Raw genomic sequence first — 14360 nt, 5'->3', positions numbered from 1 at the left:
GGATATAAAGCTTCACTTAATCACACCAGCACAGCTATCTTCCGTCCTCTCGGGAGTAATAAAGGTAAAAGGAATCCCGGTTCCAGGGCTTATGTTTTAATAAGAAGTTGAATCAAGTACTAGATAATTATACTGTGGTTATGTCAATCTTGGGGCTGTTGTCTAACATGTGTCTGTTTCGCTACGTCTTGGGAAGCGGAAAGTTATCCTAAACGAGAAAGTAATTTCCACATGCTGAGGTGGATATGCAACGCGAAACACCATATGTCACAAGCTTTCACATTTTTGCGCCAGCGGCGATGACCTGCGACAGTCTATCATAAAAATGGTTCAAAAGAACTTCGATCTACTTTTGCGAATTTGTGATCTATTAGCCAACATTCATCTCCCATAATGGAGATTATGGAATATGTTCATATCTGGCTTAAGCACCATCTGTACTCCCTTTCCGGTCCTGGAAACCGGCATGGTCCAGATGACAGGATTGCAGGGAACTGTCAGAACTGTCTCTGTTGGTTCAGCAGCTGGGCTTATGACAGCCATAGCTGACTGCAAAGGCGGTAAGTGTGTGGCTGTAGCTTTTGACAACGTTTCGGTAAGGCCTCGACCTCGAAATTGATGTTCTAGACTCATCTGTGCGAAATGTCTCACTGCGTTATGTGTCGTCCAAATGGGGACCAATAGTTGAGAAAGAAAAACGCAACTCTCAGATGTGGCGAGCTGGAACACCGCTCTCCCTGCAGGGAAACACTGGAGCGTAATTTCCGGCTTTGTCTTGGGTGCTCAAAAGTGGCGAGCTAGAATGCCTATCTCCCAGCAGGGTGAGAACAGACCCGACGCCACCAACAAATGTGTCACTTGTAGACCTCGACTAGAAGCCACCAACAGAAATACTACAGAAAAGAAACTAAAACAGCCTTCTTTGGATCTTTAGGGATAAGGGATATTGCCCCTTTTTTGCACTTAAGAGAGTTGACAGTCGCCGTGGATGATCACGTCGGTTGCAACAGGATACCAGCTATCAATCGGGACCATTCGTACAGCAACATGAAGCCTTTCATTTTCATCGCTGCTGTCTTGAAGGTAGCAGAGGTTGTGTCTGCCAATGACCTAGCCGTGATGGAGACCCCGGTAGACACATGGTGCATCACATACCTGTCTACCTACCTTGCTGCGGTCACGAACCAAGCCGGCCTCTCGCCAACGGATAGACCGGACAATGAAGTACTATCTGCACAGAGTTCTGGCCGACTCCCCTTTGCGCCATCTATTCGTCCTACTTTTGCGCGAAACACTTCGGTATCCATCACAAGATCCACTATGAGTATGGTTCCTTGAATCGCCCGCTGAAAAATACTCACATTATGACAGGTACGGAAATTGGTCCCGATGGCGCGCTTTTTACGTCAGACGTGGTGAATACTGCTGATACGTCTCCCGTAAACTCTGAGTCCTCCGACTTGGACGTCGATCCGACCGCCATACAGTCCAGTTCTGCAATCCTAACACTCACTGATAGTCCCTCTACCGCGGTGACCCCCACAACTGACGCAGAAGCTACTACAACGGCCATTGACATCATTGAACCTGCTGGACGAAACGTTATCTTCCTAATTCGCACGACCGAGAACCAGAAACGATCCTTTTATAAACGTGCAAACAACGGGTTTGTTGGAGACAACAACCCTGACGTATGCACATTCGCAGCTACCTTCAACTTGGCTGATGGTGAAGGTCAGCTCTTTGCTAAAGGCCTACCTATCCATTATGCTGGTGAGGACTTCAAAGAGCTATCTGCACAGGGTCGTCCTCCTAGGGGCAGTGTCACGTCGGGATTTACCGACTCTGGTGGCTCACTTGTATTTAGGAACTCGGAGCTACCGAGCGGTGAGGCAGGGTTCTGTCAAGATGCAGATGGTCAGATTTATATCACCTTTACTACTGGACCATCGGGGTGCACGCCTGTGAGCCTAAGCATTTACAATGGTATGCATACTGGTTTTGTATTGTTGCCTTTTGGAGTCAGTTTCTAACGGTGGCTTTAGTCGAGCAATGTCAGAACGGTAGACTGGTCGGTCTGGGTGACTTGACGTCAAGTGGCTCTGGAACTGTTACTGCGACAGCAGAGGATATTCTCTCCACTCAATCAACATCTGGAGAGCTCCCGGAGTCTACTGGCCTCGTTTCATCCGATTCGATTAGTTCAGCGTACCAGACATCCAAATTTGAGGCATCCGCCACGGTCACTGAATCATCAACACAGGGGCCAGGCGATGCAAGCAGTCAAGAGACGTCTGCCTCAACTGCTAGGGAAGATGTTGAAACCCTTTCAAGTCTGTTAACCACGTTAGGCAATCCAGCCTCTGAGCCTCCAACTGCTTCGACTTCCCAACTTGCAACGGAGACATCTGATCTACTGGACTCCACCACAGAATCCCAAGCTACAACAGGGGTTGAGACGTCTGGTACAGAGACTACCATCATGACTTTGTTTTCGGAAACGACCGTCATTCCTGTAACAACAGAAACTACTGGAGTTGACACATCTAGTACAGAGGCCATTAGCGATATCGATACCATAACTACAGATATTGAGGACACTACTACGGCTAATACCGAAATAACCACTCTGCCTGAGGACCCCACTACCGCCGAAGCTGAGACGACAACAGAAGAGATGACTACTACGGCTGATCCAACGACAACCACAGGACCCCCACCTGAACCAACACCACAATTTGCCTGCGGCGATGCCGGATTCACTGAAACGTATACTTATAGCGGCGTTACCTTTGACGTGCTATGCGATCGAGGCTTTAGCTACTTTCCACTGGACAATGTTGTGGCTGCAAGCTATGGCGAATGCATGAGACGTTGCGCACTGAACGGTGCTTGCGATGGAGTTGTTTGGGAAGAGGATAGTAAAGCCTGTAGTTTAACACAGGGGTTGACTGCTATTGGGGAAGATAACCAATATGACCTTGCCAAGGTAGTTTTTTTTTAATATTTAGACGATAGTAAGGCGTTGCGTTGGCTAGGATGAAGAAGCTGAACCCAATTAGATGCCTCACTGTGATACGCCTTGAGACTTCACGTATGATAATAAACTACGGGTCAATAACCAGTTTTGCGGATAGCCTGCTGAGGAATCTGCAGAACAGTGATTCTGGGCACGATCTTCTCATAGCTCTGGCTAATCAGAACAACCTGGCTCAAATATCAAGATACATCAGATCGAAGCTGACTAGCAGGGAGGCCCGAATAGTCGACGCTCACATACGGCTACATCCCGATATGGTAGAGCAATTTGTGGATGCTATTCCGCAGGAAAGTGAGATTAACGATATAAGATGGACGACAGGCGTAGTAGAAATGCTTGCCGGCATGGGACTTGGTGCGCTGAATAGGGGTTCGAGTGCTGTAGTCACTGCTGCTTATGCGATTGGCTCCACCGCGGGCGGAGCGATTGTAAATGGTCAGGTCGAAAGATCAGAAGCATCAACACTGACTCGCCGCATTCAAAGAGAATGGTTATTGGACTTCGCGCAGCTTCATGCTTGGCGCGTTTCAGAAGTCGTCAATATTCTGGAACGATTTCATGATAACCTTAAAGTCAATGACGGAGAGAGCCTACATGATGCTCTAAGGCAGTATATCTATGGTTCTACCCCGATGTGCTATGTTTGGTACCAGGCAATGCAGGCCTTTCAGAGTCAAGAAGACATTGATCATCGCGTCCTTGTGTTAATCTCAGATGGTAATTTCACAGACGGCGACCCAACAGTAGTAGCTGCCAGCCTTTGACGCGAGGACATATGGATAGTGACAGTCAGCCTTACAGTGGACAGGGATAGCCCGCAACGAGCCCTGTATTACAAGACGGAACCTTCCTGGGATGCGGGAACCCGAACATTGTTTTCTTTGGCAAGCCGTGTTTCTGCATCGAGGCACCCTATTCCTGTCTTGGCCTCTATTGGATGGAGAGCCCCCTTTGATGGAGAGGTCGCGCTATTCTCCTCGGTATGCAGTGCTACGACCCTGGATGCATTCTGTTCCTTATTACTCTCTGCGCGGTTCGGCTCGGCAGATGCGCTGTTGTATATCATTGGCCGGATCCATTTTGACGATTACATTGACAACGCTCATCTTAACGTCCGGAGACAACCCTCTGACCAAGGGAAAGCAGCCGTCTGCTACGCACATGCAACATCATCCGTTGTACACATGGCTCTACTGCGTATCGTTTCCAGGGATGGTGGTGTCCCATCTTTCCATCAGATACGAACAAGAATATTGACAAGGTTCCCCGAAACAGTTGAAGGACGATACGCTGTCGATGTGTTAACAGAAGCTTGTAAGTGGTATCTTCCCCTCCAGTTTCATGAGGTGGATGAAAATCAAGCCCGTCAAGCAGTGCTACGTCGGCGCCCCGTGCTTGCCACCTTCAATTTATCAAAGTCCGGATGGGAGGAGTTCAGCAAACATTTTCATGATAATTCTACAAGCCGCCATTCTGTTCTCACAGACGCTCAGATGGAATAGCACCACTCCGAAGGGGATAATTATATTGGTCATGCTGTTGTTCCAGTGGGTTGCAGCCCCAAATCGCTCACCTCTCTCAACTCCTGGGGAAGCACATGGGGAAGCAAATGGGGAAGCAATGGAAGTTTCACCATCCAAAGCCCGCAAGCTCTCTGGCACAAAGACACAGCGATGCAATTCTATGATGTGTATTGACTAGAGAGCAGCGGGCTTATGACACCAGAGTGGACGATGAGTTGCGTCGCCACGTTGATGGTTATCCAAGTATTTTCGACTTTGAGTATAGGTGCCCTAGATGTCAGAAAAACGCGCCTCTTGCTCAATTCAGAGGTAGTGTCAGAAGGGCTATTTGTCCAAATTGCGGGGAATATTTCGAGCCTGAGCCAGGTCGTTCAGTGGAGGCTTTATATGTGCGGGCGGGATTGAATGATGTTACGTTATGGTTCTGGAACTTGGGAAGTCGGATGTAAGAAACTGAATTCATTTAGGTCATACACACGGACACGAGGTGGATAGTTTGACTACACGATTATGGCATTGCATATTTAAAGCAGTAAAATTCTGATAGGTAGACAATAACCAGCCTTATCATTTAACTTGGTCCGGAACATGGTTTCTTTGTGGCTTGAGACTTGAGAGTCACATACATATATAACGATTCAATTCAACGGTTTTAAGCTCTGTCGAAAAACAGAGCCATTGACTTCACCTGGCTTGTCAGGTGGCGCAGCATGGTTGCCAAGGATAAGCTGCATACTGTGGCATTTTAATGCGCCGGGCTTTACAGTCTGTTATTGGCTCTGGAAAGCGCTTCGTTTCAGATTGACGTCAGGGGTATTCCGAAGCGGAAGTAGCCGATACTCTTCGCAGAAAAGCGAGCAGGGTTCACAGTGGCAATAAACCCATTCAAAATGGGACCCCATTCCAACAAGGTCGGAGGGGAGATAGAAAACTTGCATTCGAACTCTCCCCACCCAAACTATAATGGTAGTATCAAAAGACACCTCAGAGGAGGCACTCTTGGTCACCGACTCGAACAACAATCAGGAAGCACAAGAAGCTGCTGATACCTCAGCTACTTCTAAAAGAGCCAAATGGCAATTCAGCCTCATTGGTGGTGCAACCGCATGCATCGTCGTCCTAATCATCAACCTCGTTATTACCATCTGGTCAAGTGTGACCTTCGTCGGCAGCGAAACCGGGGATAGGTCGAGCCGAAGAATTATCTATGAGGGATCTTGCTCGGATTCACGTACCATCAATGTCGTGATCCACCTCGTTATCAATATCTTTAGTTCAATACTCCTTGCCTCAAGCAACTATGGCATGCAATGTCTCTCTGCGCCAACAAGAGCAGATGTAGACCATGCCCATACACGCAGAGACTGGATGGATATCGGAATACCTAGCTTTCGGAACTTGAGAATGGTGTCTCGAAAGAGAGTTTCTCTTTGGCTCCTTCTGGTCTTGTCTTCTGTTCCTCTGCATCTTTTGTAAGCTTCCCAAGTCCCTTTGCCTGTCTTAAGCTGATAGCATAGGTTCAACTCAGTGGTCTATTCCTCTTTGACGACATGGGAATATCATAGTTTTTTTGTCGACGAAGATTTTCAACTCCTTTGGAAGGATGGTAAAGATTTCTATGAGAAATCTCTAGACGATAAGCGAAGAGTCAAGCAGCTGGTGGCCAGCGAACATGGGAGGCTTGACAACCTTACGAATTTGGAATGTATCAACGAGTATGCCGTCGCGTTCCAAACTAAGAGAAATGACGTAATAGTCATTGTCGAATCGGTTGGATCTGTAGACAGTGTGATTGGGAGTCCAGACACTACGTGTGGTTCTTACCGTGCTTCTGCAGACTACAGCTGGATTTGCGGCTGGACGGGGGCATTTTGCACCACATGTCGGAGCCAGCTGGCTAAGGTTAGGAGTCAGCCCAATAATTGGAGCCCGTGGGGCAAGCGTGTGAAACATTGCCTCAGCCAGCCAGCAGAGCAAATGTGTCGACTGAACTTTGACTTTCGGATCGCAGCAGTCATACTTGTGGTCAATTTCGTTAAAGCAGTTACGCTGGTCTTCATAGCGCTACGGCCACCAAAAGAGCCATTGTTCGTTCTTGGGGATGCTGTTCAGTCATTCTTGGTATCCCCAGATGAAACAACCACTGGAGCCTGCCTGGGATCTGCGCGCACGGCTAGGGTAGGCCGCCTCCATCTACCCTGCTTTATCGATGTAGAACCAAGACGCCGAGGTGTCGCAGTAACGAAGACAAGATGGAGCTGGAGTATTCTCATGTAAGGCCATAGGACCCTTTAGACTGGCAAGTGCTGACCCTTTCTACCTAGGTACGGGCTCGCATTCATCGCCAGTTTCTCTCTCCTTGGATGGAGTGTCGACATAATCCCAGGCCCCAAAGATCTCAAGACCCTCTGGGATCTGGGATTTGGCAGTGCGAACGAGCTGACGTTGATATCAGGAAAAGGTTGGGACGATAAAGACGATAGCAGTCTTATTGCCAATATTCTCGTGGCCAACCTTCCTCAGCTGGTCTTCTCATTCTTCTATTTTCAATATAACAGCCTTTTTACCTGCATGGCTGCCGCTGCGGAATGGAGTGCTTACGCCAACAAAAGGAGGTCTCTACGCGTATCATCTAACCCAAGAGGCAAGCAACGATCGCGATACTTCCTGCAACTTCCATACCGCTATAGCATCCCCCTGTTGTTAGCTTCCATTTTGATGCATTGGATGCTCTCGCAGAGTATCTTTGTGGTCGCTATTGAACAATCGGGGCGCTGGAAACTATTCACCAGTGGATACTCACCCATCGCCATGATTTTCGTCATCATCATTGCTGCATTCATGGCTGCTGCGGTTATAATTACAGCACTACGGCGTTTACCGACTATCATGCCTGTCGCTGCAAGTTGCAGTTTAGCGATTGCAGCTGCTTGCCACCACCCAGATAACAAACCGCAGCCGGACGCTTCCGTTTCTCGTCTTCAATGGGGTGTTATGCAGCGACAGAGAGATGAGTTGGGTAGAGAGCTTACGGGTCACTGTGGATTCTCTCAATACCCAGTAGAGAAGCCAGAATGGGGGATTGTATACCGTTGATGATACGAACCACCCTACTTGCTTCCTTTTGGTCTCTTTCTCTTACTCCTATTCATGGTAATAACCTCTTGTTATTGTTTTCTGTTAGGGTTACAAGGGGAACATTCGGTCGGCAGCTAGGCGTTGAGGCAGCTCACAATAAAATACAAACGTTAAAGTAGCATCCTCCGCTCCGATTTTCTATGTATCAAAGCAGAGGCAATGCGTGGAACAAAGGGCCAGTTATATCGGTATACCGCCTGTTACCATATGTATCTTAACAAACTGTCAGGTTTGAATGGTTCAAGCAACGAAAAATGCGTTCGATCCGACGAGTCTAGACTTGCAGCTGCCTCCCCTGTCTTGATAATGTCAATCCAAGAGCTGCCATCCGTTTGCTATGGAGCAGTCAGTCTCTCCACAACATAAGCTGAATGCTCTTGGCAATAAGATGCTGACAATATTTTCGCATTCTATGATATTTCATTGGCTCGTTTATTGAACAACCCACTTCCCACTTCCCCGCGATAAAGCTTGATAAGAGGTTATGTCCCAACACAGCGCAAGAAAGACTTGAGTCTTGGGTTTGCGTAGATACGACTGGCTAGTCAATGTCTCAATCTTTTTATATATCACACGATGCCGTTGGTCGGGATACATAGAGGTCTTACCTTCCTACTTCGATGTATATCTAGCTTACGTGAGGTATCTGTACTGACTATTGATCTTGGCGAGACAGCTGAACTCCAGGATAGTAAGACATAGTGAGATTCTAGACTTGCAGATAACAAAACTTCACTACGAGGTAGTATTTTCGAATGTTGCCAAGCCACGAAAGTCCCATTCCAATATGGCCTTATCGTCGACTTACGACTCTCACAAGAAAAAGATAATACCCATTAGACTTCTTACAAGTATAAGAAGGATAAAAATCTCCCTTGAAAAGAAGAGAGAATCATCATCCTTCTCGTCAACCTTCATCTAAAGCAACCAAAAAAACTTCTTCATCCATCAGCTGATCATTCCTGCCCAACATGCGCTTCTACACAGCGTCTCTCTTCCTTCCCCTCCTCCCCGGTGTCACAGCTTGGGCCTTTCCCTCCCACAGCCTCAACCGTCGTGAAGCCTTCGAGCTAACTGAGCGCGAGGACTCTAGCGGCGATAAAGTGTGGATTGTTCCTGCCAACGTCACCGTCGAGGACTGGGACACCGCTGAGCCCGGAGAGGGCTGGATTCCTATCGATGAGTATATGAGGAGAATGGGCATCGCCCCCCTCGAGGACACTTCCGGTCTTGAAGAACCAGACATTGAGACTCTTCCATTACCTGAAGCTAAAAGAGGATCGCTCGAAGAACGGGCCGCTCGCACCAGAGTCAACATCGGCAGGAAGCTGACTGATTATGGCTGTGCTGCATCGATCCGCAAACCAATCGAGGAATCTCTCAACATGCTCTGCAGTAACGGCTTTTGCGACCAGAGCATTTCCTATGTCCGCACCATCGATTGGCTTGACAACGGCTTCGGCTCCGGCATGTCTCGACGAAAGCTAATCGTGGATATCAAGGGCAATTACAGAGGATCTCGAACCAAGGGGAATGTTATCGAGGCCGCTAAGCGGATCGTTAATCCCGATAGTGTCAGCCATGCCAAGCGGTCCATGAAAGTCGATAGCACAACATGCCTCAGATACGGCATTTGCAAGATTGTCACCTGCGACATGTCCAAGTTTGCCAACTTTATTTCCATCACCAAGTTTGAAGATCCTGCTACATACATTTCGATCGATATGCATATCAAGATGAACGAGTCGAACAGTGAGTGTTTCTCTGCGCTGCCAACACACATGATAGATACTAATAGAACGGAATAGATCACTGTATCGCTCGTGGAGTCCTTTCGGCTATTGGTGGCGCTATCTCTGGGATTGCGGGAGGTTTCTTTGGCATTGCCGACGCATTTACTCCTGGATGCTAGGAACCTTGACTGATATCCGATGCGGGGTGATATGGGGTTTCGGAGAGAGGCCGCTAGTTGAACGGGCTTACGAGGATGCATTGGTCTGGTTGTCTAAGGAGAAGGGTTATTCCATGTAAATCTAAACAATACTGTTGGAGCCAAATATGGGATATCTCACATCCTTTGCTCTAGATAGTATTTTTCTGGAAGTCTTGAATCAAGCTGTCAACTACCCGTGCCAGCTCTTCAGGACGTGATAACATCGGACTGTGACCTGATCCCTCCAGAATCCGAGTGATCCACTTATCGCTCCCTCCGCTCTGAGCAATCATGTTTTCCTGATCGGTAAGAAGGTTGACAACATCCGCTGTTGCTTTGATATAACCCAAACGACCTCGGTACGAATCATCCTGCCATGCCTGGGGAGGAACAATTCCCATATTAGCAGCCATGCTCTGCGGCTGCAATTGCGATAAAGCCCAATCCGCAAGATCTTTCGGAACGTCTGGCTGGTATAATAGGCCACCGAGATCCTTAGCGACAAACAGTCCTGGCGAGGGTGTGTCCCAGGTCACGTATGGGAGACCGCCGACACTTTCAATGACGGCGCCCTGATCCATACCGCCAGGGAAGATATAGCCGCAAAGATTGATGAATCCTACGACTCCGCCTGGAAGATTCTTTTGGTCTCGTTCTTGGGCAGATAGCCCGACAATGCCTCCGCATCCAATGGGTCCACCGTATGAGTGCGCCAAAACAACAACCTCTTTCTTCTCTGCTATCATCTGTTCCAAGGTTACTCGTACATGGTTCACATCGTCGAGCTGCGTCTTGCCCGGTATGCCAGATGTTGATGGTAGGTCCACTGTCGCAGTGAAGTACCCGAGAGATTCCAGATCAGGTATCAGATGGTTCCAGGCGCATGAGCGGTGCCATGCGCCGTGGATGAGAAGGATCGTAGGCCTTGTAGTGGGAGACATGTGGGAGAAGAGTTGTTTTCACTGCTTCAACGAGCCACAAACTGATGCACTGACCCGTATACGACGACGGCCTTTATGATTGTTGAAGAGTTTCCTTTTTAACAAGACGACAGCAGCGAAAGTTGAGGGGTTGATGTGGTAGATGGCCAGAAGTAGCTTAGGTCTCACTTATGTGAGTATAGATGAACAGGGTCCTCATTATGTCACTACTCCAATGCCAATAAAGGCTACTTCCTGGCTCTCATGATGTATAAAAAGACTTGAAAGTATTCATTACTAGCTATATAATACATGTCGTTAGGGGGACTGCCGCTGCGGAGAATCTGTGCCGGGCTTGGAACGCCCTAGATTGTATGGCGCCCTAGGGCATCCTCGATGGACAACCTTCTGACGGAGCCCAAGGGGCCAGCACACATGTAACTGACAGTCGCAGGCGCTCCAGTTAGAGTTGGAAACTCTAGAGCACGGGAACGGCGCCGAGGGGTCGAAGCTACGGTAACATTGAATGCTCGATGGAGAGACTGCTGTCATCGGTCTTGCGTCTCTTCGGTGTAGCTGGTGAAAATCAGGCACTGACAGTTTATCATTTAGTAAGCTCATGTTTCTCCTCGGTCTCGGCGCCGAAGGCCGAGTCTAGCTTGTCGCGGAGGATGACGCATATGGACTGATTCCGTAATGTGATGATTAACATAATCTACTAGTGTACTCTACTACCTACCTAATCAGGCACACCATCAATTACCCCGCGAATTGCCCCTCTCTACTTACAGGGGATTAAGAGAGTTAAGTATCGTTTAGATGCCGGGGTTCTACGCCAGAGTAATATCGGTGATGAGCTATTACGGGGCTATATGTAACTCCACAACCCATCACTATATGTTCGAGTTCAGTAGGCTAAATATGGGCATCATCTTGTATTATATTTTAGTTAGTTCCTAGGCATATAAGCAATATTATATGTCATAAAAATCACCTCTAAAGATGTAATGCGACCTGGAGCCAAGTGTCATGTTGAGATCCTCTGATTCAATCCTTGAGGATGCTAGCCATACCACAGATCAGATCAATGACCACATATGGTTTCAACATAGACTTCCTCCACACGGCCAAAAGAAAACAAGACTATTGCCTCCGTAGTACCACCGATCTGTTGGATAAACGTTGCCGATTATACCCCCCATCACGGCCAATGCCCTCTTTCAGAATCCTTAATGCGACAATGAAAAATCACGAGAAGCCTCTTCGGTCCGAACCAACGATAACATGTGATACGTAGTGCATAACTAGAGATGAGGAGTACAGGTAGAAGGTATCTTTTATCTTTAAGAAAGAGATAAATACCCAGCTAGCACCGCGTTATCCAGACTCATCTCCATCCATAGCAACGCTACATAACAACACTGACTAACCAACTTGGCCATTGATCGTCCGTTTTGCAATGTGGAACGCAGCATTTCTCGCCTCTCTTTTCCTCATCCCATTGGCCACCGGCGCTCCAGCCATAAGGATCGAAGAGCGTCAAGCACCATGCCAGAATGTGCACATCTTCTTGGCTCGTGGTACTGACGAGCCTTATCCAGGTCGCCAAAGCTCCGTTGTCTCAGCCATTTGCAGTGGCCTACCTAGTTGTGACTACGAGAACATCAATTACCCAGCTGGTTTCAATACATATTGCAGTTCGATATACGCTGGGATCACCGGCGGTCTGTCGCAGATCACGACATATGCGAATCGATGCCCTAATTCCAAGATAGTCCTGAGCGGCTATTCGCAGGGTGCTCAGCTCTTTGGTGACATCCTTGGTGGTGGCGGCGGGCAGAGCTTGGGCTGTACCCAGCCGTCCAACCCTGCGTTAAATCCTGCGAATTCGCCTGGCAATAAGAGTAAATCTTTCTCCTTGATTACTTTGAAGATAATTGTGTTTAGGCTTCAATGACTAATCTCACCTGCATAGTTGCTGCTGCGTTATTCTTCGGCGATCCTCGCTACGTTGCCAATCAGGCCTACAACACTGGTACCGGTGCTTCAAGGAGCGGAGTAAGCAAATTGACTTGTCCTAGTAACCCCCGACAACGAGTTAACATTGCCCTCTTAACAGATAAACCCTCGAAGCGGTGCCCAACTGACATCGCTGAACCTCTTTTCCAGCGTACTCCGATCCTGGTGTTTGGCAGGCGATAACGTGTGCGCGCAGGGTACTGATCCAACAGCCCACACCTCCTACTTTAATGTTTTCTCTCAGGAGGCAGGTGTTTGGGTCAAGACTAAAGTCTAGGGGTTCTCTGGGTTTTTCACGTTTATGACTGTTCCGCTACTCCCATGCTACGAAACCTACAAGTTGTCTATTTAGCATGGGACTCGGTAATACTTTCGCAGTAGATAATCCGAGAACAGCTGGTTTGTTTAAACAGAACTTTCAACATATAATGTCCAGTTAGTCTGTTTCCAATTTGGCTACTACAGCTGTATTGAAGTGCCTGGAAGTTCTACTGTAAATCTGGTAATTTAATTAACACATGCATGCATAGTCTTACATTCCACTTAAGAGGTATTAAAACATAAGCCTATAACTTTGTATACTCTATTTTCACATATTAATAATGCGGTTTTTTCAACGATGTATAGTTGACTAACTTACCATTACTCAACAAAGCATACTTTGCTAATTTGATTGTCATTACGATATGAATTAATTGACGTGTTAATTGTCCCAAGTTATGATTTGATTTGATCCACGATCTCGCCAAGACCACGAGTCGCCGGGGCGAAAACAAGGGCCGTTCCACCCGGATCTGCAAGAAGGTGGAAAGTTCTCAGGATCTCCTGATCTGTAGACCAATAGGGTCCATACCCTACTGAGGGACTTGTCGCGGATGTTCCATGAGACATCTGGAGTAGGAAGGTGAGTACGCTTGTGCATCAAAGCTGAAATGTAATGTAACGTAAAATTTAACTATTGATTTCACCAAAGTGGGTTCTCGTATTCAACTCGAAAATACATCACGGAACAACTATTGCTTGGGACAATTAGGGACTAATCCATGTATGAGCTGGTTCTGGACTCTGCGAGGGCTAATGGTTTCATTGAATTGGGGATAGAATTAAGTGGAATGGGTGTAGTCTGGACTCGTGCGGATGGATTCGAGGCAAGTCAAGCGGCAAAGCTTGACTGATCTGGATTAGTTGAAGCTATCCTATGAAGTATAAAAACGTGAAGGTCCCTCGGACAATTCCTAGTCTTTTAAAGCAGACACAATTGCACATTTACAATTTCGTTACAACCTCTTTCCTAGCTTCATATCACCACTTTTTCTGTAAGCCAGCCTTATCTCCCAACACCATTCTCAGTTTCTAACGTTCCCAGTCAACTTCCAAAATGGTCAACGCACTATCTATGATCACCGCCCTCGCTGCCATCGCTGGTGTGCAAGCCGCCTGCCCCAAAACGTGCTCTGTTGGCACTGCTAGTGGTAGCACTTGTACCTATACCTGCACCCGTGCGTGCGCCAGTCTTGCTGCAGGTGACGCCCGGGACTCGTTCCTTGGAGCTTTGCAGGCCAGGGGGTATTCTTGCTCTGGAACGGGACTTACAGGTGTCAGCTGCAAGAAGACAGCCAACTTTGGTAGCTGCTATGACCATTACTGGTTGTGTGGCAAGAACTGTTAGGTACCTAATGAGACGGGGCAAGGGTAATTCAAGTATGAAGCTGTGACTTTATTGCTCGGAAATTGTAAATAGAAGACTCAGGTTATAGTATGGGTTTGGCTTTATGTACTGACCCTGT

General features: G+C 47.7%; 5 protein-coding genes across 5 annotated transcripts; 4 read left to right on the top strand and 1 right to left on the bottom strand.

Moving 5' to 3' along the window:
* Positions 1 to 409: 409 nt before the first annotated feature.
* On the top strand, positions 410 to 4737 carry FGSG_11544 (uncharacterized protein; the record flags this gene model as incomplete). The annotated part of the gene is made up of 8 exons (XM_011324780.1): positions 410 to 560; positions 711 to 821; positions 935 to 1324; positions 1372 to 1986; positions 2046 to 2989; positions 3157 to 3757; positions 3824 to 4354; positions 4589 to 4737. The coding sequence occupies 8 exons, from the start codon at positions 410 to 412 to the stop codon at positions 4735 to 4737; spliced, it is 3492 nt and encodes a 1163-aa protein (XP_011323082.1).
* Positions 4738 to 5526: 789 nt separating this feature from the next.
* On the top strand, positions 5527 to 7659 carry FGSG_11545 (uncharacterized protein; the record flags this gene model as incomplete). Its single annotated transcript, XM_011324779.1, has 3 exons — positions 5527 to 6035; positions 6129 to 6836; positions 6888 to 7659. 3 exons carry the CDS (start codon positions 5527 to 5529, stop codon positions 7657 to 7659), a joined length of 1989 nt encoding a protein of 662 aa, XP_011323081.1.
* A 1013-nt stretch (positions 7660 to 8672) lies between these two features.
* Positions 8673 to 9613, top strand: FGSG_11546 (uncharacterized protein; the record flags this gene model as incomplete). Its single annotated transcript, XM_011324778.1, has 2 exons — positions 8673 to 9453; positions 9510 to 9613. 2 exons carry the CDS (start codon positions 8673 to 8675, stop codon positions 9611 to 9613), a joined length of 885 nt encoding a protein of 294 aa, XP_011323080.1.
* Positions 9614 to 9783: 170 nt separating this feature from the next.
* Positions 9784 to 10575, bottom strand: FGSG_11547 (uncharacterized protein; the record flags this gene model as incomplete). Its single annotated transcript, XM_011324777.1, has 1 exon — positions 9784 to 10575. The coding sequence occupies one exon, from the start codon at positions 10573 to 10575 to the stop codon at positions 9784 to 9786; it is 792 nt and encodes a 263-aa protein (XP_011323079.1).
* A 1438-nt stretch (positions 10576 to 12013) lies between these two features.
* FGSG_11548 (uncharacterized protein) lies at positions 12014 to 12850 on the top strand (the record flags this gene model as incomplete). Its single annotated transcript, XM_011324776.1, has 3 exons — positions 12014 to 12458; positions 12530 to 12612; positions 12674 to 12850. The coding sequence occupies 3 exons, from the start codon at positions 12014 to 12016 to the stop codon at positions 12848 to 12850; spliced, it is 705 nt and encodes a 234-aa protein (XP_011323078.1).
* Positions 12851 to 14360: the final 1510 nt, after the last annotated feature.

Source organism: Fusarium graminearum, chromosome 2, assembly GCF_000240135.3.
Source record: "Fusarium graminearum PH-1 chromosome 2, whole genome shotgun sequence".
Taxonomy (NCBI): domain Eukaryota; kingdom Fungi; phylum Ascomycota; class Sordariomycetes; order Hypocreales; family Nectriaceae; genus Fusarium; species Fusarium graminearum.
The sequence above is the reverse complement of the archived record's forward strand: the minus strand, read 5'-3'. Positions and strand labels throughout refer to the sequence as shown.